At 39.3% G+C, this 23,243-nt stretch overlaps 2 protein-coding genes across 3 annotated transcripts in view; one reads left to right on the top strand and one right to left on the bottom strand.

Moving 5' to 3' along the window:
* The window catches only part of ART3 (ADP-ribosyltransferase 3 (inactive)), a 74,063-nt gene that overhangs the window by 35,969 nt on the left and 14,851 nt on the right, over window positions 1-23,243 (bottom strand). Inside the window, exon 1 of one of the 2 annotated variants that reach the window (XM_055139117.1) lies at window positions 9,625-9,775. The exons of the other annotated variant lie outside the window; for it this stretch is intronic. The gene's annotated coding sequence lies outside the window, so the exon portion shown is untranslated. Of the gene's footprint in view, window positions 1-9,624; window positions 9,776-23,243 lie in introns of those variants that run through there. 2 annotated transcript variants of the gene reach the window in all.
* CXCL11 (C-X-C motif chemokine ligand 11) lies at window positions 17,619-21,916 on the top strand. Its single transcript, XM_012934827.1, has 4 exons — window positions 17,619-17,676; window positions 18,240-18,363; window positions 18,467-18,539; window positions 21,890-21,916. Exons 1-4 carry the CDS (start codon window positions 17,619-17,621, stop codon window positions 21,914-21,916), a joined length of 282 nt encoding a protein of 93 aa, XP_012790281.1.

The following is a 23,243-nucleotide window of genomic DNA, read 5'->3' as shown; positions in this document are numbered from 1 at the left end:
GGCCAAAGCAGAAGGTTATAGTGATCAATGCGAACCACCACTATTCTAAGTCTGATCAGACACTCAGTGAAGGCCGGTAGCCACTAGAGGTCAGTACGAGAGCATGATACCGCGCCACCAAGGGCAGGATTTAGATTTAGATTAGATTTAGAAAAGTGAGAAGGGGACAGGAGAATTTTGTATTTGCTAAACCCAAAGCAAACAAACAAAAAGCACAAACTCTTTCAACACAGAAGAAATTAAATTAAAGAAATATATGCAGTCCAACCAGAGGCATCATACTATTTTTAAGCCAACTCCCTCGCATTTGCAACAAAATGCAGCATTTTTCTTTTTTCTTTGTGTGTGTTTCTTCAAATGAAACAAAAGGCAGCATTATTCTAGGCATTAAGTTATATCAGCAAACAAAGCTTGTTGCCTCAGGAGACATATATCTAGTAAGAAAGAGAGGAAGAGAAAAACTCCACTGATAATGAAAATAACTACTAGCACTCATACAGTGAAAAGAAATGGAGTAAGGTGGAGTAAGGCTGACCTGAAGTGTAAGAGTAGATATTTAGGGGCAGATCTTAGTAGTAAATTGTTTAGTCAAGAAAGGCATAGAGAGGGTGATATCTGAGCGAACACTGGAGGGAGGTGAGAGAGTCAGATGAGCAACTATCCACAGGAAAGCGTTCCTAATGGAGAGAATAGCTAGAACTGCACTGCTCAATGGACCTCTGGGCTCAATTAAAATGTGACTAGTGACTACCAAAATGAATTTAAACATATTTTACTTTAGCTTAAATTTAATATTTAATTATTTATTTGAAAATGTATATTTTGATTAACCCAGGCATTATGAATTTATTTCAACTATAAATTATATAAAATAGAACTATAGGGGCTGGAGCAATAGCACAGCGGGTAGGGCGTTTGCCTTGCACGCGGCCAACCTGGGTTCGAACCCAGCATCCCATATGGTCCCCCGAGCACCGCCAGGAGTAATTTCTGAGTGCATGAACCAGGAGTAACCCCTGTGTTTCGCCGGGTGTGACCCAAAAAATACCAAAAAAAAAAAAGAACTATAGATTAAGTAACTGATTAAAATTTAGCATCCAAATATGTTCTGAGTATAAAATACAGATTTAAAACACACAGAGAATATAAAGTAAAACATCCGATTTTAATATATTAATACTTTCAGTTTCTTCTTGTCCTTTTTAAAATGTGACTACCAGAAAATTGTTAATTACACACATAACTTGCTTTATGTTATTGAACAGCACCGAGCTAGAACAAGGAACCTTCATGGCTAATGGTCAAAGACGAATGAAGAATCTAAGTAGAAGGTGAAATGAGAGAGGTAAAGGGTATCTGTCACATAGATCCTCATATAACATTCAAATCTTTATGTGATAACAAAAACAATAATAAAAATCATAAGATGGGAGGTAGAATTAACACATGAATCCACAATATTTCTTGTCAAAAATTTCTAGAAAGCCATTTGGTTATATATTGGTGCTCCTATTACGCCTCTATACTCTACATTCTATGAAGCATAACAGTGGTTAAGCGATTACAGTTAAAGCAAATTGAGGTTTAAATCTTTGGCAGTGCACAGGGCCAGAATAATGGCTGTATTTTTTATCTGTATCTTCACCCATGTAATACAAAATTGACTAATACAGAATCTGGAAGGAAGACAAAACCGCTTTCAAATGGGATACAAAGAAAGACTTCATTCACTTATCAACTATAAGATATTCAAAATTTCATGGGAACCTGTGGACAGAAGACATAAAACAAGGATAAGCAGGATCTGATTTATTGATTGGAAAGGTCCTAGTGAAAATTATGTCTTCTTAAGAAGGGGAAAAGGAGTAAACTTTTAGTCCTATACATTTTTTTTTTGTTCAGGTGCAGGGGTAAGGGGTATGGGTGGGGGTCCCAAACCCCGGGATCTGGAAGTTTCTCTTGGTGATACAGAGCCTGGCTAGACACAGTGGAGCTTCGGGTCTCATTGGCAGAGCCCAGGAGTTCATACGGTACCCAGGAGCAAACAAGCGGCCTTGCACAAACCACTCATGAGTTCCGGCCCACTGAGCTATCTCCTTGGCCCCCACACTTTTTTCCCTTAAAATGCATAAAACACTATGTTAAGCATATTACATAGCATGAAGAATAACCAAAAATGTGTGTGCCTTGGGTACTGGTAATGTTTCATTCGAGGGCAGCTATTCTTTTCCCAGAGCTAGAAAACCCCATGAAGTATTATTGTTGGAGCATCATTCCCTTAGAACTGAAGATGGTTTAATTCTTTTTAATAGAAGTTCACTCCCTTGTGCAACAGGAAATATTAGCTTTCTTTTTTTAAAAAAAAGGGAAGCAAACTAAAAATGTTTGTAAATGAGAAAAGTAAGTGATTACATGAACTGGTCTAAGTCAATTTCTTCTATGTACCATTATTCCTACCAATTCCTCTTTCAAAGTAGTTGGTTTTTTTGTAAGTTTCTGCCTCTTTGGAATTCAAATATCAAATAATAATGTTTTCTTAAAAGATTGAAGCATGAAAAGGTTACCATTAAACTGCCCCAGAAACAGTTATTTAATATTGCCCTCATGGTATCCAGAAAAAAAGTGAATAAAATTTCATGAAGTTTTATGGAGGCCCAACTTGTATGGATCACAATCCTTAATGTTTTGGCCTTCTTCTCATTCTCTATTTAAACCAACGCTTACCAAGTCTCTAATGTATCAGATACTATGACTGGTGTCTAAAACACAAATTTATTTTCAACTTCTCGGTCCTTAAGGAATTTACAATTTATGGGAATGTATCCCATATCAACAAAACTTACAATATGCTAGTTAAGTGCTCCATTAGAAATATAAACAGGTCCACAAAAGGAGGTTTCAGCTTGGGATGGAAGAGGGGCTGAAAGCAAGGGGAAATCTAATTGAACAATGGCAATAAAATGGGAAGCAAGAAGACAGCATTGTTGGCAGATATTAAAATATATATTAAAAAACCACTGATGATATAAAGGGTAGCGTGGATTTGTTTTTCTATTCATTTTTTTTGTTATTGAATCACCGTGAGAACAGTTACAAAGCTTTCAGGTTTAAGTCTTAGTCATACAATGATCAAACACCCATCCCTTCACCAGTGCACGTGTTCTAGGTCTGATTGTTGGGAAAATATTCCAAATAATAAAAGTGGGTTTTCTGTCGAAAATTGAATGTAATCAGGGTAGTGTGGATTTTTTTTAAAGTCCAGGATATACAGTGTAATCACACAATACTATATATTAAGGAGCAGAGAGGTTTAAGGCTGGGAAGAACAGTAGGGTTCAAGATCATTTTTTAAAAAGCCTCATAATGCTTTGAATCTGAGACTTTGCTGAAATGGCATTTTAAAAAAACATAAAATAGGGTAGAAACACAACACAAAGTTTCAGATTGTTCCTATTCCTCCATAGAACAAGATGAATTAGCAGGAAGTTTTAACTAAAGGTAAAAAGATGTGTTCATAGATTATTTGAGAAGCCCAGGTAAGAAGTGGTAGGAGCCTGCTGATATCTGAGTGACAAAACCTAGAATCAAAAAGATTTGGTAACAAAATATATGGGGTTGGGTGAAAAAGAGTGGTAGATCAGGAGAAAAGAAGGCATTTAAGCTGATTTCCAGATTTCTGACTCAGGCATTTGAAAGGAAGAAAGCAGTTACAAATCAACATAAGGAGGATCAGTTTTGGAAGTTTCCAATAAGTATAATAATACACTAAAAGTTCCTACTAATTATCATAAAGGGGCCAGAGTGATGGTACAGTGAATATGGCGTTTGCCTTGCATGTGACCAACCCAGGTTGGATCCCACATGGTCCCCTAAGCCCGCCAGCAGTAATTCCTAAGTGCAGAGTCAGAAGTAATCCTTGAGCATCGTCAGGTATGGCCCCCAAACCAAAAGATTTTTAAAATCATAAAGAAAATATACAGTAGGTAGCTGAATTTATAGTTCAGAGATTAATATGAGATTAAAAATAAATATCCAAATTTGAGATTCATTAACTTTCTACTGTTTCTGTAACAAGTTATTATACATATTTGCTTGAAATAACACCAAAGATTCCACAAACTAAAATCAAATTGTTGGTTGCATTTATGCCTGTGTATAAATAGGTAGGAAATTCCTGTTCTCACCTTTTAAATAAGCAAATTGGGGTTTTTATGCCCAGGATGACAAAAAGACAGAAATGAATGTCTCTAAACATATGAGTCACCACTGATTGATTTCTAGCATCATGTTACTGAGACAGTAACAATTAATATAGGCATTTAATCAGCTTTTTACTTCACTCAAAGATAGAATTGAGTGAAGATAGAATATTCCTCAGATCAATTTATTCCTTGCAGAACTCTCTATCCCTGGCAGTTATAGAAAGGCCAAGTTCAGAGCTTACATTATAAGGTAACTAAATGCATGGAATTTATTCAAACTTCCAAGATCCCATTGTCAATACTCCATACATGATTCTCTTTCTTCAAAGAATACAGTTGTCAATGCAAAAGCTATCAAGTTCTTTCAATAAGAGGTCTCAATACAAAAATTTAAATTCATACTAGTCAAAAAATTCATGAGAACTTCTTGACTAAATTCTAAATGAAATATTAGTCTGCCCAGTCACATTCTACAGACCACAACTGGTAGCTGCATCGAGCAGCCAAAGTATTATATTCATAAGGCATTCCCCCTGGAACAACCAGGTATTGTTCCAAATTTTCAACACATCTGCTATCTACAACAGTCAGCATGCCAGGTGGTTTTTGAAACAAAAGAGAAAAGCAACACCAAAATACCGTCTTAAATACATTTTAAATATTATGAATATTATGAACTTCATAACAACATTTTATCATAAATTATTTTAATTATAAAATTTATCAACAGGGGTTACCTCAGCAAAGGACAGGCTGATTTTGGTGTAATTAAACCACTTGTATATATAGCACAGTGAAGCCAATATGAAATAATAGACTTCTGGATCTAGAATGCCTGAACTCATATCCCAGTTCTGTCATGGATCTAGCAAAGGGACGGCATAAACCACGAGATGTGGACTTGTTCCCATCTCTATGTATTCAGTTTCCTCTTCTGGTAAGTAGGGGTAATACTACTTCCCATAAAAGGCTGTTCAGAGAAGTCAGAGAACTAATAGATGCATCATAAGGTACATACCAAACACTATATATTAGAGACAATTATTCTTTAACTCTTTCAAGTCAATTTTAGACTTTCATTTTGTTCGGGGGTTATAGTGGCAGTGCTCAAAGGTTACTCCTGGCTCCACGCTGGGGGATAACAGGTCCTGGGGGTGCTTAGGGACGCTGCCCCTCTGCAAGCAAAATTACTAAGGCTCACTGAGCTCTCTCCAGCATTCAATTTTATTTTATTTTTATTTTTTAACCACACCTAGCTATGTTCAGGGCTTATCCCTGACTCTGCACTCAGGGATCATTTCTTTCGGGCTCGGGGCCATATGAGGTGAGAGGGATCAATCAAACTGATCCCTCAAAAGTGAAAAGCAAGAGTCCTCCTATCCACTGTACTCTCTCCAGCACCTCAATTTCTGTGCTTTATTTCACTCACTTCTCTTTCCCTAATGGTGATGTGTTACCAGAGTCAATTACTAAGAACAGGACATGAACACTGGCAATTTTGTTAAATACAGACTTTATTCTCTAATATACTTTTTCTAGGATCTATGGAGGAACCATGCTGCATTATCAATTATTTCTCCTTAGTCTCCTCCAATTTCAGCTCTTCCTGGCAAATACAGACTTGTCAAAATTATATTAAATAAATATTACTAATAAATGACATCAACACTATGAACTCCTTCGAGTGACACAATGAAAAAGACAACAGTATTTTGTAACTTTTTACCAAAAAATGCACGGACACATTTTTTTTTCTTTTTGGGTCGCACCCGGCGATGCACAGGGATTACTCCTGGCTCTGCACTCGGGAACTACTCCTGTGGGTGCTCGGGGGACCATATGGGATGCTGGGAATCAAACCTGGATCATCTTCGTACAAGGCAAACGCCCTACCTGCCGTGCTATCACTCCAGCCCTGCACAGACACACTTTAATTTTGAGAAAATGTTAGTTATACCTCAATTTTTAGTATAGCTGTATAAAATAAGGGCTGAGACTCCTAAATTTGTCACAGTTTATATCCATTTAAATCTTAAGAGTAAATTATATAAAATGGGCTGGAGTGATAGCACAGCAGGTAGGGCGTTGGCCTTGCACGCAGCCGACCCGGGTTCGAATCCCAGCATCCCATATGGTCCCCTGAGCACCGCCAGGAGTAATTCCTGAGTGTAGAACCAGGAGCAACCCCTGTGCATTGCCGGGTGTGACCCAAAAAGCAAAAAAAAAAAAAAGAGTAAATTATATTTTAACGAGTACTTGCAATTCATGATAAGATCCGAACTTCAACTTCTTTTCATTCAAATTACGAGGTAGCTACTCACTTCCAGCAGAACCAAATTTAGATGTTCATTTAAGGAATCATTTTCTTCCAAAATGACTTTTTCCATGACATCCAGAGCCTCTATTTAAATTACTCTGTGAGGTAACTATTTTAGCAGAATAGCCTAGATCTCTAATTATCGTAATATATATATTGGTTTTCTGTGGGCAAATGTACTATTGTTCTCAACCAGGGATGTCAGGAATATAACCTCTCTGATTCACTCTGTACCCAGTCTGATGGGCTCTTTCTCTTTCATGATCTCACAAAATATCTCAGGTTCCCCCACTGTGCATGGTGATTCTCCGTAATTCCCAGGATTGAACACCCTTACTCTAAAACTGCTTCTCTTTCCTCTGTTCCTTTTAGATTACAAGCCATTTCTATTTCTCAAGTCTATTTCTGGAGCCTTCAGTTTTGTCAACATGTTTACATCTTTTTCTTATCTTCCGGACTCAGCTCTGGACACCACATTTTTTGGATTTGGGAAAGACTCCAAAGAAGTAAATCTCCTTCCACAAGATTTTTTTTTTTCTTTTTGGATCACACCCGGCTATGCACAGGGGTTACTCCTGGTGGTGCTCAGGGGACCATATGGGATGCTGGGATTCGAACCCGCGTCGGCCACGTGCAAGGCAAATGCCCCACCCGCTATGCTATCACTCCAGCCCCTCCTTCCACAAGTTTAACTCTTACACAACTCCATGCTGAGCTAACCCCTGGCATTATTCCAAATGTTAAACTCAAACTTCAAGAATTCTACAAGGGAAGAAGCCTGGGGTAAGATCAGAAGTAGCCACTAGAGTTTCTAGAATCCAAAAAGAGAATGTAGGCTAGAAAGAAAAGAGAAATGCACTGTAATGAAGGGGTGGGAGTCAGGGAGAAGCACTCTCACTAATTTCCTCACGCCCTCCTTACTGGCCTTGATACTTCTGCCTCCTTCCCCATCTTCTGCCACTCGGAGAAGGACCGCCCACCATCTGGTATGTATTTACAGGGACAGGATCTGACATTGGGGAGACAAGCTGTAGTGATATCAGTGACTGCCTCAAGGCAGAGTTTCTATCAAACCTCAGCAGTTCTAAATTTTCTAAGGGTTATTACCATTGGTTGAAAGAGAGAAGAGAGCACAAACATTACTAACAAAAGATAAAACTCAAGAAGTTTCACAATAATCATTTTCCAAGTTCTGTATGAAATATCAAGATCTCCTAACTGCTTTCACCAGGATTCACCTCTATTCCTGATTCTTCCATACTTAGTCACCCAACAGGCATTCATCTGCGCTTCCTATTTTCCAGAGAGGCGTGGGTCTGGGAGTTATGGTCAGACCTTGGAGGTTACCCTTTACCCTATAAATCACAACTCCAGGTACATTTTTATGGTGCCATATCTCAATTCTGAAGTGACTTAACTGTGATGAAGACGAATGACATGATCTCCAGATTACATAATCCACACATAATTAATGTTCACGATCTTCTAGATTATGTACTCTAGGAGTCTTTGAAGAAGAGTTACATAAACTCTGGAAGCCTCGGTTTGATCTTTAGAAAGAGGATAGTGAAATATAGAGAAATAGTGAAATATAGAGAAATAGAAATATAGAGAAATAGTTAGGATTAGCGAGACCTCTGTACAATCCTCACAGAAGGCAGGCACCCTCCATTAGATGGCGGGCATTATGATCCTTCACCACATACTCTGCCCCCAGCTGGCCTAGATGCAAGGTGAAAGGCAGGAAACCAGAGCTGAGGAACTAGCCTCCCACTGTTCATCCATTCATGCTTTGAAGATAACAGAAGGGCCAGAGCCATAGTACTGCGGTTCCTTGCCTTGCAAGTGGCCAACCCGGGTTTTATCCCCGAGGGCACCACCTAGCGGTTGAACCCTACCAGGAGTGATCCCTCAGAAAGCCTGGAGGAAGACCCGAGCACCACAGGGTGTAACTTCCCCCAGGAAAAAAAAAAAAAAACAGGAGAGCAAGACATATTTTTAAAAAACGAGCTGGCATGGGTATGCTTCTAAGGTGGAACCAAGAAGGAAGGTCAGAAATAGGAAAATAAGAATGATTTTATGTCAAAAAGAGAAAACATTCAGCATAACATAAAAATTAAAAATTATATATTATCTATGAGCTGGAGTGATAGCACAGCGGGTAGGGCGTTTGCCTTGCACACGGCTGGCCCATGTTTGATTCCTCCGTCCCTCTCGAAGAGCCCGGCAAGCTACCGAGGGTATCCTGCCCGCACGGCAGAGGCTGGCAAGCTATGCGTGGCGTATTTGGTATGCCAAAAACAGTAATAACAAGTCTCACAATAGAGACGTTACTGGCACCCGCTCGAGCAAATTGATGAACAATAGGACTACAGTGCTACAAGTATTGGCTTATTACTTTATTAGTAATAAAATAAGATGTATTAATAACCAAAAAGTCCTTCCAGTTTATTTTTCCACTCCTGAATCGCTTACAAAAACATGATATTTCTTTTCGTTAAATGTTTAAAATTTTGTTTTAGGCACCAGGATTTACTGTACTGCTAATGACAAGGTTTCAAGCATACAATGTCACCAAGCCCACACCCCCCAGCAGAGTGCGCCCACCTCCCCGTGCCCCATCCTGGTAAGCTCAGTTCTGCAGACAAGTTCTTAGACCCTGTTGCCTCTGACCACTTGCTATTTCCTTACTATGTTTTGTTTTGTCTTTTTCTTTCTGGATCACATCCAGCGATGCACAGGGGTTACTCCTGGCTCACGCACTCAGGAATTACTCCTGGCAGTGTTCGGGGGACCATATGGGATGCTGGGAATCAAACCCAGGTCGGCCATGTGCAAAGCAAACGCCTACCCGCTGTGCTCCAGCCCCCTTACTATGTTTTTTCATAACCCCAAATGAGAGAAAAAATCTGTGCCTTTTCCTCTTCTCTGGCTTACTTCACTCAGCATGCTACTCTCCAAATCCCTTAGTTTTAGTCGTAAATAAAAATGTTCTATTTCACAACAAACCATCAAACTAGCCAAGTTATGTGGACCAAGTTCTCCTTATAAATGGCCATTTTACTCATCCTACTAAATTACAAAGAAACCCAAGCAGCTTCCTACCTTATACACATAGCTCCTCTGCTATTCCCACGCAGGACTCCTCTCTCCTGGCAAAATCCTTCTGTGCATTACTCTTTCCAACTAATCCTGAAATAACCGAGATTTCCCTTCTCCCGCTTCTCTGAGGAGAGGAGGTAATAACCTAGCAATAAATGAAACTTCTGCACTATGTCCCTCTACTGAATCAAGCTTCCGACAATTAATTGGTTGTCAAGTGGCTCGCTGCTAACCTCTGCTGCTTCCAGCCGCTAACAATAGGCATACTGTTTCCCGTGGAAAATTAACATGAAAATCCGCAGAAAACGGCAGTTGTCCATTGCAGTCATTTTCCAGGCAGCCACGTTAAGACCATGCACAGAACTGCTTTTGTTGTGAGAAAAATTAATTCTCGGAAGTTTATGGTGATGTAGAAACTGTTTTAGACAACCCACTGCTGTTGGCTTCAATACCAGCAAATAGCAGCAAACATTCTGTGAAGTATAGAGGACACGGAAAAGAAGGTTTATTTATCAGTGAGGTAACAGAACCTGATTGTTTCTTCTGGGTTCTAAATTTTTATACAAGATTATAGATTTTTGCCTGAAAATCTAAAATAAGTTAATTTTCAAACCCAATTTCTCTTTTCACTTCTAAATTATTGGGGGGGGGGAAATCAAAATCAAGTGGCTTCTCTGACATTTTAAAATTACACTCTAATAAAGTTATGCTCTAATAAAAGCAACTCAGGAAACTCAATAGCAGAAAACCAAACAATTTAATTTTAAAATTGTTTTATGCAGAGAAGAAACAAGATGACCACAGGCACATGAGAAGATATTCACCATTACTAAACAACAGGGAAATGTAAATAAAAAACCACAATTCTGGTACCTGTCAGAATGACAATTATCAAAAAGGCAAGAGATAACTGCTCGAGAGAGGCTGCGGGAGAAAGGCAATCCCTGTGCAGTGCTGGAACTGTTAGCTGGTACAGCCACTATTGAAAGTAGTAGACTGGTTCCTCAAAAAATTTAAAAATAGAGGGGGCTGGAGCGATAGCACAGCGGATAGGGCGTTTGCCTTGCACGCGGCCGACCAGGGTTCGATTCCCAGCATCCCATATGGTCCACCAGCACTGCCAGGAGTAATTCCTGAGTGTAGAGTCAGGAGTAAGCCCTGTGCATCGCTGGCTGTGACCCGAAAAGCAAAAAAGAAAAAAAAATTTTAAAAATAGAGCTACCTACCAGATGACCCATCAATCCCTCTCCTTAGTTGTAAAGAAAATGAAAATACTAACTCCAAAAGACATGTGAGAAAGACTCACAAATAAATCTCAGAAGAGATCAACAAGCTGCAGAGATGCCTCTGGACCCTCAAGTCACAAGCCAGTTAAAAATTTAACACCAGGTTTATCACTTTATTTACGATTTTAGAATTCCTGGAATGACACCTCATACTCTATAGCACTGATGTACCACATTGACTAGGATGTAAAGTCGAAGGCAACTGTCCTTGATTAAAAAAAAAAATCAAGGTTTAGCACACCAAGATCAACCTGTAACAACATGTTAGTAATCTTTTATACAAGGACATAATAGTTCCGGGGTGAGATACAATAGTCTTCACACACTTTCTTCTAAAAAACCCTTTTTTGATATTTTTAGAGAGTTATACATAATAAGTAATACAAAATAAATTATTTAGGGCCTGCTATTGGGACAGGCTTGGGTGGTGGCTGGGAAAATTCAAAATAATGGTGGTGGATAAGGTGTAATAGTGGCTGGTCCTTTCACCAGTCCAATGTCCCCAGTTTCCCTCCTGAGCCCCCCCTTAAAAACTTTGTATGATGAAGCTACTAAAATCGTGGCTCACAATTATAGTTCCAGTGGATAAAGCTAAACAAGAAAATAAATGCTACTAATTCAAGAGAAGAACACTGCATTGAAGAACGGCTTCAGGAACATCTCAAAACTTCAAGAAAGCGAAGGACACAGGAGATGAGAGGGAAAGTCATTGCATTCGGGAGAAATCACTATGTAAAGAGAAAGAAAAGGGATCTCTCAAGCTCACCGCATAAAGGAACGATCCACGAGATCATTACTCCCTGCATGAAACAGGGCATGGATCTTGGGCACTTTGGCAGTTGTGAGGTGAGGTACATGGCACACCAGGACCATAAATGTCAACACTATTGTAAACACACTACCTTCACATAATGAAAATTTAAAAAATTACTCCCTCCTTTTTAGAAAGAATTTACCCAGAATTGGTCATAGTCTTAAAGAAACACCCAAAGATCTATAGAGCCAGCAGAAATCAGCCAGTCTGTCTTCTACCAAAAAAGTTAGAAAGCTGCAAAATTTGCAGGACACAGAAGGATCTTGGGTTTTGTCCACTTCTCTATCTTAAATACTCAAAAGTGTTTCTGGCATGTAACAGAAACCTAAAACCAATATTTGAAAAAATTAAAATAAAACCAATATTTGTTAAAGGAATGCACTTTCTAGAAAAGGGAGTGGCATTTTCCTGTAAACTTTAGGGCAGAGATATGGGAGGAAGAGACAACAAAAAAGCCAGAGTGTTAAGGAGAGATCATCTAGATTAGCACCTTCGATTTGGTTCAAGAAAATGAGCTAGAAAGTTAAACACAAAATCAGTCCCTCTCCTATCACTGCATTGTTTTGCATATATTATCTGAGGAAGTGAAAAACCACATTCAAGTTCTTCAAAACTCGAACTGCAACTGAACTCCGAGGACAGGCAGCCGCACCTGCAGACAGTGGTTAGGGAAAGGACCCTCCCAGGGCCCGGGGAAGCAGCAGCAGCGCCCACCCAGGTCCCAGGGGAGGCTGCCTCAGAGAGGAAGAAGGATTCCCCCTCCCTCTGCTTCTCCCTTACTTTCTCCTAGAATTCTTTTTAAAATACACCTTTAATCTTGGGCCACAGTGAGTGGTGTGTGTTCATGGGATCATATGTGGTTCCAGGGATTGAAGGCTGGTTGGGCACATGCAAAGCAACCACCTTATCCACGGCACTATGTCTGGTGTAGCCTTTCAGTTGTGGTGTTCACAAAGGTTGATACTCCTTTTGGGGATGCTTTTACACTCCTGGTTATGGTGTAGCTGGAAAACATTTGTGGCACCAGCAGTAGTAGGCAGGAGAGCAACCAGGGTCATGCTTGCCACACGTGGGGGCACCAAGAATTTGAACTCATGACCATACACTTGCCAGGCAAGCACTCTAAATCATGCTACTCTTTAGGCCAGAATCCATCCTATTGATGACCTTGTTTTATTATGTTATTACTTAAAGGTAGCACTGTAGCACTGTCTCACCCAGGGCAGCCAGATGATGAGTGATGCCCACCACCCACCCCAAAAGAGCCCCAGCAACTAAAAACCTCCAGAACTCAATTGCCATCATGCTCACAGCCAATCTCCACAGGCTCAGAAATCAATGAGTGAATCTACTACTTTAAAAAAAAAAAAAAGGTATGCAGGACTTGTGGCCGAAATCTCCAGCCTCGCACAGTCAGGAATGGGCGACCTCCCACTTTCTCTCTGTGCTTCTGGTGGCCTGGCAGTCATGCCCATGAACTGCCTCTGGTGCCATTTAAGCTCATTATTGGTCATGATCCAGAGACTCACAAAGAAACCTTGGAAGAGGAAGAGAGCAACACGCCACAGAGATGTCTCCAGACCCCAAAGTAACCATCCAGTTAAAAATTTAATTCTAGAAGTATTATCCCATTTAAAATCTTAGAATTCCATTCACGGCCATGCAACATCTCATACTCTATACAAGGGCTTAATGGCTCCAGGGTGATACAACAATCCTCACACACTTTTCTCTAGAGAAACTTTTTTGGATCATATTTAGTGGATAATTCATAACAAGCAATACAAAATAGATTATTGTGTTATGCTTTGGGGCAGGCTTTGGGGATCAGGGAGGAATAACTCAAAATATAGTGGTGGGAAGGTATAATGGTGGGATTGATGTCAGAATATTGAAGGTAATCAATTATTGTGAACAACTTTATAAAAATAAAATAAAACTTAAAAAAAGAAAAAGAAGTGATCTCTGAGCACAGAGCCAGGAGTAAAATCTGAGCACTTCCATGTGTGCCCCCACAAATAAAAAATACATAAGGATTTGTTATATCAAAGAAAATTTCCCTTTTTCTTTACTTGTTTCCCTTGGAAAAATAAATTGTAAATCACATTTTTAAATAAACTAATGGCATAGAAAGATATTCCAGCTACTTTGAAAATAATTAAAATAAAAACTAAGAGGCTTTAAAGATGAGAATTGCTATTAAAACTTTAAGATGTGGGGACATTCTTCAAAGAAATGGATCAAGCAATCCTAAAATTCATATGGAATAACAAACGTCCAAGGATAGCTAAAACAATTCTTGGGAAAAAGACAATGGGAGGCATCACCCTCCCCAACCTCAAACTTTACTACAAAGCAGTAACAATTAAAACAGCATGGTACTGGAACAAAGGCAGAGCTGTAGACCAATGGAACAGGGTGGAATATCCCTACACACAACACCAAATGTATGATCATCTAATCTTTGATAAGGGAGCAAGAGATGTGAAGTGGAGCAAGGAAAGCCTCTTTAACAAATGGTGCTGGCACAACTGGACAACCACATGCAAAAAAATGGGTTTAGACCTTGACCTGACACCATGCACAAAAGTCAGATCAAAATGGATCAAAGACCTCAACATTAGACCACAAACCATAAGGTACATTGAAGACAAGGTCGGCAAAACCCTCCACGATATTGAAGATAAAGGTATCTTCAAAGGTGACACGGAACTAAGCAATCTAGTAAAAATAGAGATCAACAAATGGGACTACATTAAACTAAAAAGCTTCTGCACCGCAAAAGATACAGTGACCAGAATACAAAGACTATCCACAGAATGGGAAAGGATATTTACACAATACCCATCAGATAAGGGGTTGATATCAATGGTATATAAAGCACTGGTTGAACTCTACAAGAAGAAAACATCCAACCCCATCAAAAAATGGGGCGAAGAAATGAACAGAAACTTTACCAAGGAAGAAATACGAATGGCCAAGAGGCACATGAAAAAGTGCTCTACATCACTAATCATCAGAGAGATGCAGATCAAAACAACCATGAGATACCACCTCACACCACAGAGACTAGCACACATCCAAAAGAACAAAAGCAACCGCTGTTGGAGAGGATGTGGGGAGAAAGGGACCCTTCTTCACTGCTGGTGGGAATGCCGACTGGTTCAGCCCTTCTGGAAAACAATTTGGACGATTCTCAAAAAATTAGATATTGAATTCCCATTTGACCCAGCAATACCACTGCTGGGAATATATCCCAGAGAGGCAAAAAAGTACAATCGAAACAACATCTGCACATGTATGTTCATCGCAGCACTGTTTACAATAGCCAGAATCTGGAAAAAACCCGAATGCCCCAGAACAGATGACTGGTTGAGGAAACTTTGGTACATCTATACAATGGAATACTATGCAGCTGTTAGAAAAAAGGAGGTCAAGAATTTTGTAGTTAAGTGGATGGGCATGAAAAGTTTCATGCTGAGTGAAATGAGTCAGAAAGAGAGAGACAGACATAGAAAGATTGCACTCATCTATGGTATATAGAATAACAGAGTGGGAGACTAACACCCAAGAACTGTAGAAATAAGTACCAGGAGGTTGACTCCATGGCTTCGAGGCTGGCCTCATGTTCTGGGGAAAGGGCAACTCAGAGAAGCGATCACCAACTATATTGTAGTCGAAGGCCATGTGGGGGAAGGGAGTTGCGGGCTGAATGAGGGCTAGAGACTGAGCACAGCGGCCACTCAACACCTTTATTGCGGGCCGTAGAAGCTAAATAGAGAGAGAGAACAGAAGGGAATGCCCTGCCACAGTGGCAGGGTGGGGTGGGGGGGAGATGGGATTGGGGAGGGTGGGACGGATGCTGGGTTTACGGGTGGTGGAGAATGGGCACTGGTGAAGGGATGGGTTCCCGAACTTTGTATGAGGGAAGTATAAGCACAAAAGTGTATAAATCTGTAACTGTACCCTCACGGTGATTCTCTAATTAAAAATAAATAAATTAAAAAAAAAACTTTAAGATGTGGGGCGGTCAGAGCAATAGTATAGTGGATATACTATACTATAAAACACTTGCACACAGCCAGCCTGGGTCCAATTCCCTGAGCACTGCCAGAAGTGATCCCTGAGCATATAACCAGAAGTAAGCCCTGAGCACAGCCATAAATAAAAACTTTACGATGTGGGATTTCCCTAAATAAATATATGATTTCAGAACTAAATACAGTGATAAATCTCAAGAGAAGTTTAAAAATGTAAGACAATTACCTGTAAGTAATAAACTAGCTATAATCCCAGACTATGCCAAAAGAAAAATAGGAAAAGTTATAAAGAAAGCTATGGCAATTTTATTTATAATAATTTATCATCTTATATAAAGAGAAATCAGAATATACTATATATTGCTGATGCAAATTGTTGGAAATATTTAGGTAAAAAAATTTTGAGGGAGCAGAGGAATGGTAAAGTGATTAAGGTACTTGCTTTGTGCCTGGCTGACCTAGGTTTTGTGCATGAAGCCACCCCAAATTCATCCCAGGCATTCCTAAAGTCCCCTGAGCCTTGCCAGGAGTGCTACTACATGCAAGGCCAGAGTATGCCCTCAGTACCAACAGGTGGAGTTCAAAAAGTAAAAAACAAACAAAAAAACTCTCTTGGATATGAATTTTTAAAGTTTCTACAAGTGACACATCTAAAACAAACAGATTTAGAAGGAATAAGAGAAAAAGGTAGGGCCCGAGCAATAGCATATCGAGGAGGGTGTTTGCCTTGCACAGGGCTGACCCAGGCTCGATCCCTGGCATCCCATATTGTTCCCCGAACACTGCCAGGAGTAATTCCTGAGTGCAGAGCCAGGAGTAATGCCTAAGCATTGCCAGGTATGACCACCCCTCCACCCCCTGCCAAAAAAAAAGAGAAAAGGTAAAGGAACATAAAAAGGAAACTGGTGATATCCAAGTAAAATTCAAGAAGTGAAAAATCACCAAGAAAAGAGGATTGTTTTGTTTTTTGAACCACACCTAGCTGTGCTCAGGGCTTACTCCAGGCTCTGTACTCAGGCATCACTCCTGGCAGTGCTCATGTGACTATACGTGGTGCCAGGGATTGAATCCTGGTCAAGCGAGTGCAGGGCAAACCCTCATTTATGTACTATTTCTCTAGTCTCAAAAGAATATATTTTTTAAATACACAACTCATACTTTATTGTGACACAGAATCACTGTCATCCCATTGTTCGTCGATTTACTCGAGCAGGCACCAGTAACGTCTCTATTCCTCCCAGCCCTGAGATTTTAGCAGCCTCTCCTTAAATAAAGTATGAGTATATACTATGTCTAAATGCTGATATAAATATATATATCTATTATAAGGTAAAATGGTCAAACATACAAAAGAAAATGGATGTACATTTAGGAATACATTTTTTGTTAAATGTGCAATTATAGTTGGTAGAGTATTAATAAGATTAAATAAAGATTATTTGAAGTCAATAATACAGGCTTTATAGTTGATAAGAGCTTAAACTTAAAAGCAAAAGGAAGGTGACCATAAAAAAAAACATTTAAAGAAAATCAACAATTAAATGCATTTCAAGGAAATGCTACATAGGTGTGTCATGTCCAGTCTTATATCTAGGATTTACTCTATACAAAGTGCTTTCACTTTCATATACTTTCAGCACTTTAACAAAAGGAAAGGGACAATTATAATTAGATTAGAACAGAAGAGAAACTACTGGAAGCAAGAGTATGACTCAAGGAGGGAAATTCCTACTGCCATAAATGGATTGTTGGAATATTCAATACCCTATATATATTGGATATATATATTCAAGAAGAGTGCTTTCTTTCAAGAAGACTCACAAAGCTGAAGAAGCAGCAACGGCAGCAATAGATAAAATGAATAAGGGCATGATTATAGTCTTAGCTGTGATAATCTGCACTACGTTTGTTCAAGGTATAAGATATATTTTATGTCTCAATCTCCATGTTCCTTTTCTAATGTTTCAAATGTTTTTGCTTCTAATGCATATCTTAAAAGACATTTAAAACTTTTATTTAACCTTACTCATTGGAAGTTGCTATAGCAGTGGTAGAAAATGTTGGAAATGTTTAAGAAAATAGAGATAGTTATCACAACTACAGATAATAAACTTCATGAAATTTTTATGTCACAAAATATGACAAGAGTCTTTAACAATCACTTAAATGTCTGTTACAGAAATTTAACTTGAAGTCATTTTATTAATTTTCTGGTAATTGTTCAGTATACGTGCAAGAGGAAAGTAACTACTTCAATAAGCTTCTTTGATGTTTTCTTTTATTATTTAGTGCTTTGCTAAGAAATCTGAAAAATAGTAGCATCTAACTTAAGCTCCTTTCTCAGGAAAAGCAGTGTCAAGTTTCAACTGATAGATTACTACCTTTATCCAATGAAAACTTGCCTTACATTCTTCATCAGGATTATGAACCACTATTGCAATCAGATACATTAGTAAACGATGTTACCATCTGTTCTAGGATTCCCTATGTTCAAAAGAAGACGCTGTCATTGCATAGACACTGTAAAAGCAGTGAAAGTGACAGACATTGAGAAAATCTCTATAATACAACCAAGTATCAACTGTGACAAAATAGAAATGATGTAAGTTATATTCACTATACATGACAGTGGTGGAGGCTTTCATATCTGTTTTGCTTGTGTTTTTCCATCTGAAATTTGAAACTGTTGGATCTTTTCTTAACAGTATCACTCTGAAAGCACCTAGAAGACAGCGATGTCTAAATCCCAGATCAAAGCAAGCAAAAGCTATAATCAAGGCAAGTTACCCGACTTACTTTCAATTCCTCATCTGTTTAATTCAAAATAGAGCTTTTTAAAAGGTGACAATGACAGAAAAATTCTGTTCCTGTGAAAACTGTTTTTCATAAAACATATTTTAACAGGGTCATAATTAGCTTCTCTTTCCTACTATATGTCTTTACATGTAAACTAAATCACTGGGAAACAAAAAAAGCCGAAGTCTATAGAATTCTCATTTTTCTCATTACAGAGCATTGAAAGAATGAGAAATATCAAAATGCACAAATGAAGATTTGAAAACCTACAAGTTTGACTGTTACTACGAAGATACGAATTCTGCAATTGGAGGGACTGGAGCGATAGCACAGAGGGCAGGGCGCTTGCCTTGCACGCGGCCGACCCGGGTTCGATTCCAGCATCCCATATGGTCCTCTGAGCACTGCCAGGGGTAATTCCTGAGTGCAGAGCCAGGAGTGACCCCTGTGCATCGCTGGGTGTGACCAAAAAAGAAAAAAAAATAATTCTGCAATTGGAAACTCTCTTGCTTGCAATATATGTTCATGCATATCTATCTAGTGGCGAACTTTCTAGGTGATTTGATGCTCATAACTATTCTGCTATAAAATATAAAAATAAAAATGTTTTTAAAAATCCTATCTCTTGTTATAATTACATTTGAACTATATTCCATAATACAATCTATACTTACAACAGAGAAGACAGCTTTTCATGCAAATCAACATTTCTTTTCCCCCCAAATAACATAACATATAAATATCAAAGAACTTTTTTGTTCTCATATACCATTTTGTCTTAGGCTGCAATTCATGAAAAGCACTTAAAAATTTAAAGCTAACAAACTTATCAAAGTACAAATATTTTATAACTAAAGTAGTAGCAGTCTTAATTTCAATTTTTAACAACGTGGTTAATTTTTTTCACTGACCTGAAGAAATTTGAAGAAATTAAGTCGTGTATGTATACTTAATTGCTTTTTTATTTCACCTACTCATCTAGCTGTATTATCTTAAATCATTTAAAATATAAAATATTTTGTCTACCCAAGAAAAATGTTTAAAATTTTTATAAAGTGCATCTTTGAAAATTACCTTTACTTTCTGTGATTCTTTTTCTTAGAAAGCACATAATCTAATAATTTTTTTTTTGCTTTTTGGGTCACACCCAGCGATGCACAGGGGTTACTCCTGACTCTGCACTCAGGAGTTACTCCTGACGGTGCTCAGGGGACCATATGGGATGCTGGGAATCGAACCCGGGTCGGCCACGTGCAAGGCAAACGCCCTACTTGCTGTGCTATTGCTCCATCCCCCCAATCTAAAATTTTTTTATTAGTTTATTTTTAATTAGAGAGTCATCGTGAGGGTACAGTTACAGATCCATACATCTTTGTGCTCATGCTTCCCCCATACAAAGTTCGATAACCCATCCCTTCACCAGTGCCCATTCTCCACCACCCATAAACCCAACATCCCTCCCCCCCTCCCCAGTCCCGTCTCCCCCCACCCCACCCTGACACTATGGCAGGGAATTCCCTTTTGTTCTCTCTCTCTGATTAGGTGTTTTGGTTTGCAATAAAGATGTTGAGTGGCCATTGTGTTCAGTCTCTAGTCTGTATTCCGCCCGCCTCACCCTTCCCCCACATGACCTCCAACCACATTTTACTTGGTGGTCCCTTCCCTGAGTTACCCAGAATGAGAGACCAGCCTCCAAGCCATGGAAACAATCTCCTGGTACTTATTTCTACTATTCTTGGGCGTTAGTCTTATAGTCTATTATTCTATATTCCACAGATGAGTGCAATCTTTCTATGTCTGTCTCTCTCTTTCTGACTCATTTCACTTAGCATGATACTTTCCATGTTGATCCACTTATATGCAAACGTCATGACCTCATTTTTTCTAACAGCTGCATAGTATTCCATTGTATAGATGTACCAGAGTTTCTTCAACCAGTCATCTGTTCTAGGGCACTCGGGTTTTTTCCAGATTCTGGCTCCAATCTAAAATTTTTAAAGTTATGACTAAACTACAAAATTTAAGGATACCTAAGACAGTTTTACTTTGGAAAGAATCAAAATCACTTTCTCCTGATAAACTTCCACAATCATTCTTAGTTTTAAGAAACTTAAGATATCTTTGGGCTGGAGCACAGTGGGTAGGATGTTTGCCTTGCATGCGGTCCACCCAGTTTGATTCCTTCGCCCCTCTCTGAGAGCCCGGCAAGCTACTAAGAGTATCCCGCCCGCATGGCAGAGCCTGGCAAACTACCCGTGGCGTTTTCAATATGCAAAAAAACAGTAACAAGTCTCACAATGAACACGTTACTGGTGCCCGCTCGAGCAAATCAATGAGCAACGGGATGACAGTGATACAGTGAAAGTATCTTTAATATTCTTGCCTACGATTTAAGAAACTTCCAGGTACTTGACACCTGACAAAAGTTATTTAGCAATATATTTTCATGGTACCTTTTAAGGAAGCACTCCCCTCCGTACTTTATGAGCAAACCCTATAAATGCCTGTCTTTGTGATAGGCTCACCAAAATGAGGAAGTCTTAGTAGGAAGATCTTCTCTGGCAGCCGGAACAAAGTCTAAGAAGTTGTGGTGTAGATGCACAATGGAATGATACTCAGCTTTAAGAAAGGCTGACTAGTACCCTTCCCTACAACTTGAATAGACCTAGATGATGATATGTGAGGCAAAATAAGTTCTAGAAGGACAAACGCTGGATGGTCTCTCTAATATATAGTAATATAGTATATAAGGAAAAAAGAAAGGGACTAGATAGTGTCCAATGAAAACAAATTCTTGGACTGACAACCGAATTAGTATCACCTAGAGGGATGTGGGGAGGATTAGGCAGATCAGAAGTGATGTGAGAGAGCCTGTGAGATGTTCAGACTACTGATGTCGTGGTGCTTTAGGGGAAAATCTTGGTGTCTCGCTGGGTCCGGGTGGTTTGCCTTCCTACATACCCTCCACCTGCCTTCTTCCTCCCTCTTCTGGCAGGATGAGGCGCACAAGCCTGCGTGAAGGTGTACCTCCTGGCAACTATGGAAACTACGGCTATGGTAATAGTGGGTATGGTGCCTGTGAAGAAGAAAATGACAGACTCACTGAAAGTCTGAGAAACAACGTCACTGCTATAAAAATCCCTTTCCATTGAAATAGGCCATGAAGTTAAACCTCAAAATAAATTACTAGCTGATATGGATTCACAATTTGATTCCACAACTGAAAATTTTATCCATGGTTTCTCCCCTGCAAGATATGAGCTTTTTTGTTAAACTACTAAAAACACCATTTAGACTTGTTTAAGGGCCTCTTTAATTTTGTCTCATTTTAGAACAACCTAAAAAAGGTGAATGATTAAAGTATCATAAAGCATATTTGAAGAAAACTGAGGATTACAGAGCAAGTAAGAGACAGAGTTCTATGTGATATCTCTAGATTCTTAAGTCAGTCTCATTAAAGCATCAACTGTGAAGAAAATAAACTGCTGCATAATCTACAGTGAGTCCAGACTTTAGTCTCAGACCTCCCAAGAGTGATGACTGTAAGGGTTTACTACTTACTTGGCCCTCAGCTCAGGCTGGCCATGAATGATGAGATGCATGATTAATTCTATTGTATATTACCAGTATTACAGACTCAGCAAGATAAAAGAAAATTGGCCTGGGAGTATAGAAACTGAGTCAAACCTGTGGAAGGGAAGTTCAATCCTCCTCTTCCATATGTTTCCAGGAGTATGGTACATAAATTGAGGGGATTCCCAAATTATAGAATGCTCAACTGCTCCTCACAATTTAGAAAATTTCCTCTAAGTAACTAGGTTTCCCGGAAAACATTTGTTTCTGGGTCTGCAACAAGTCTGTTAGGACAGATTGTGTCTTTTGGCTTGAAGCCATAATTACAGGCTTAAAAAGAACCCAACATTTGAAACTGAAAGTAGGATGTTTCCCTAACTCATTTTCTTTTCCTTATAAAGCTGTTCATGATTAGGTTTCAATCAGTGTTCAAAATACCCACCCCTCCACCAGTGTACATTTCCCAGAACCAGTATGCCCAGTTTCTCTCCCATCCCCCACCCCCACCCAACACCACCCCAGTCTCTCTCTCTCTCTCTTTCTCTCTCTCTCTCTCTCTCTCTCTCTCTCTCTCTCTCTCTCTCTCTCACACACACACACACACACACACACACACACTTACACACACACACACACACACACACACTTTTGGACATTGTGGTTTGCAAGAGAGATGCGGAAAGCTTATCAGGAATATCCCTTTACATACTTTTAGCACTCAGTTCTTGTCCAACATGATCATTTCCAATTACTATTGTCATACTGTTGTCCCCTTCTCTATCTACCCTCCGCCCCAAACACACTTGTGGTTGATTCTAACCATTGACGAGTCCTCCTAGCCCCTGTTTTCCCTGACCATGGATATTAATCTTTTAATATTTTATGTGCCACAAATGAATGAAGTCATTCTGTATGACCATTTCCTCTGCCTCATTTCACTCAACATGATACTCTCCATGTCCATCCATTTTTAGGCAAATTTCACGACTTCATTTTTCCTAATAGCTGCATAATATTCCATTGCGTAGATGTGCCATCATTTCTTCAGCCAGTTATCTGTTCTCAGGCACTCAGGTTGCTTCCAGACTTGGCTATTGTGAATAGTGCTGCAAT

This window comes from Sorex araneus, chromosome 5 (assembly GCF_027595985.1).
Source record: "Sorex araneus isolate mSorAra2 chromosome 5, mSorAra2.pri, whole genome shotgun sequence".
NCBI classification, from domain to species: Eukaryota; Metazoa; Chordata; class Mammalia; order Eulipotyphla; family Soricidae; genus Sorex; species Sorex araneus.
This window is presented reverse-complemented; position numbering and strand designations above follow the sequence as displayed.

Bases quoted from the DNA above. Each gene is read 5' to 3' on its own strand.
- CXCL11 (XM_012934827.1), top strand. From the start codon at position 17,619: ATGAATAAGGGCATGATTATAGTCTTAGCTGTGATAATCTGCACTACG. The intron at 17,677-18,239 runs GTATAAGATATA...CATCTGTTCTAG, and splicing joins CTGCACTACGTTTGTTCAAG to GATTCCCTATGTTCAAAAGA. The intron at 18,364-18,466 runs GTAAGTTATATT...TTTTCTTAACAG, and splicing joins TGTGACAAAATAGAAATGAT to TATCACTCTGAAAGCACCTA.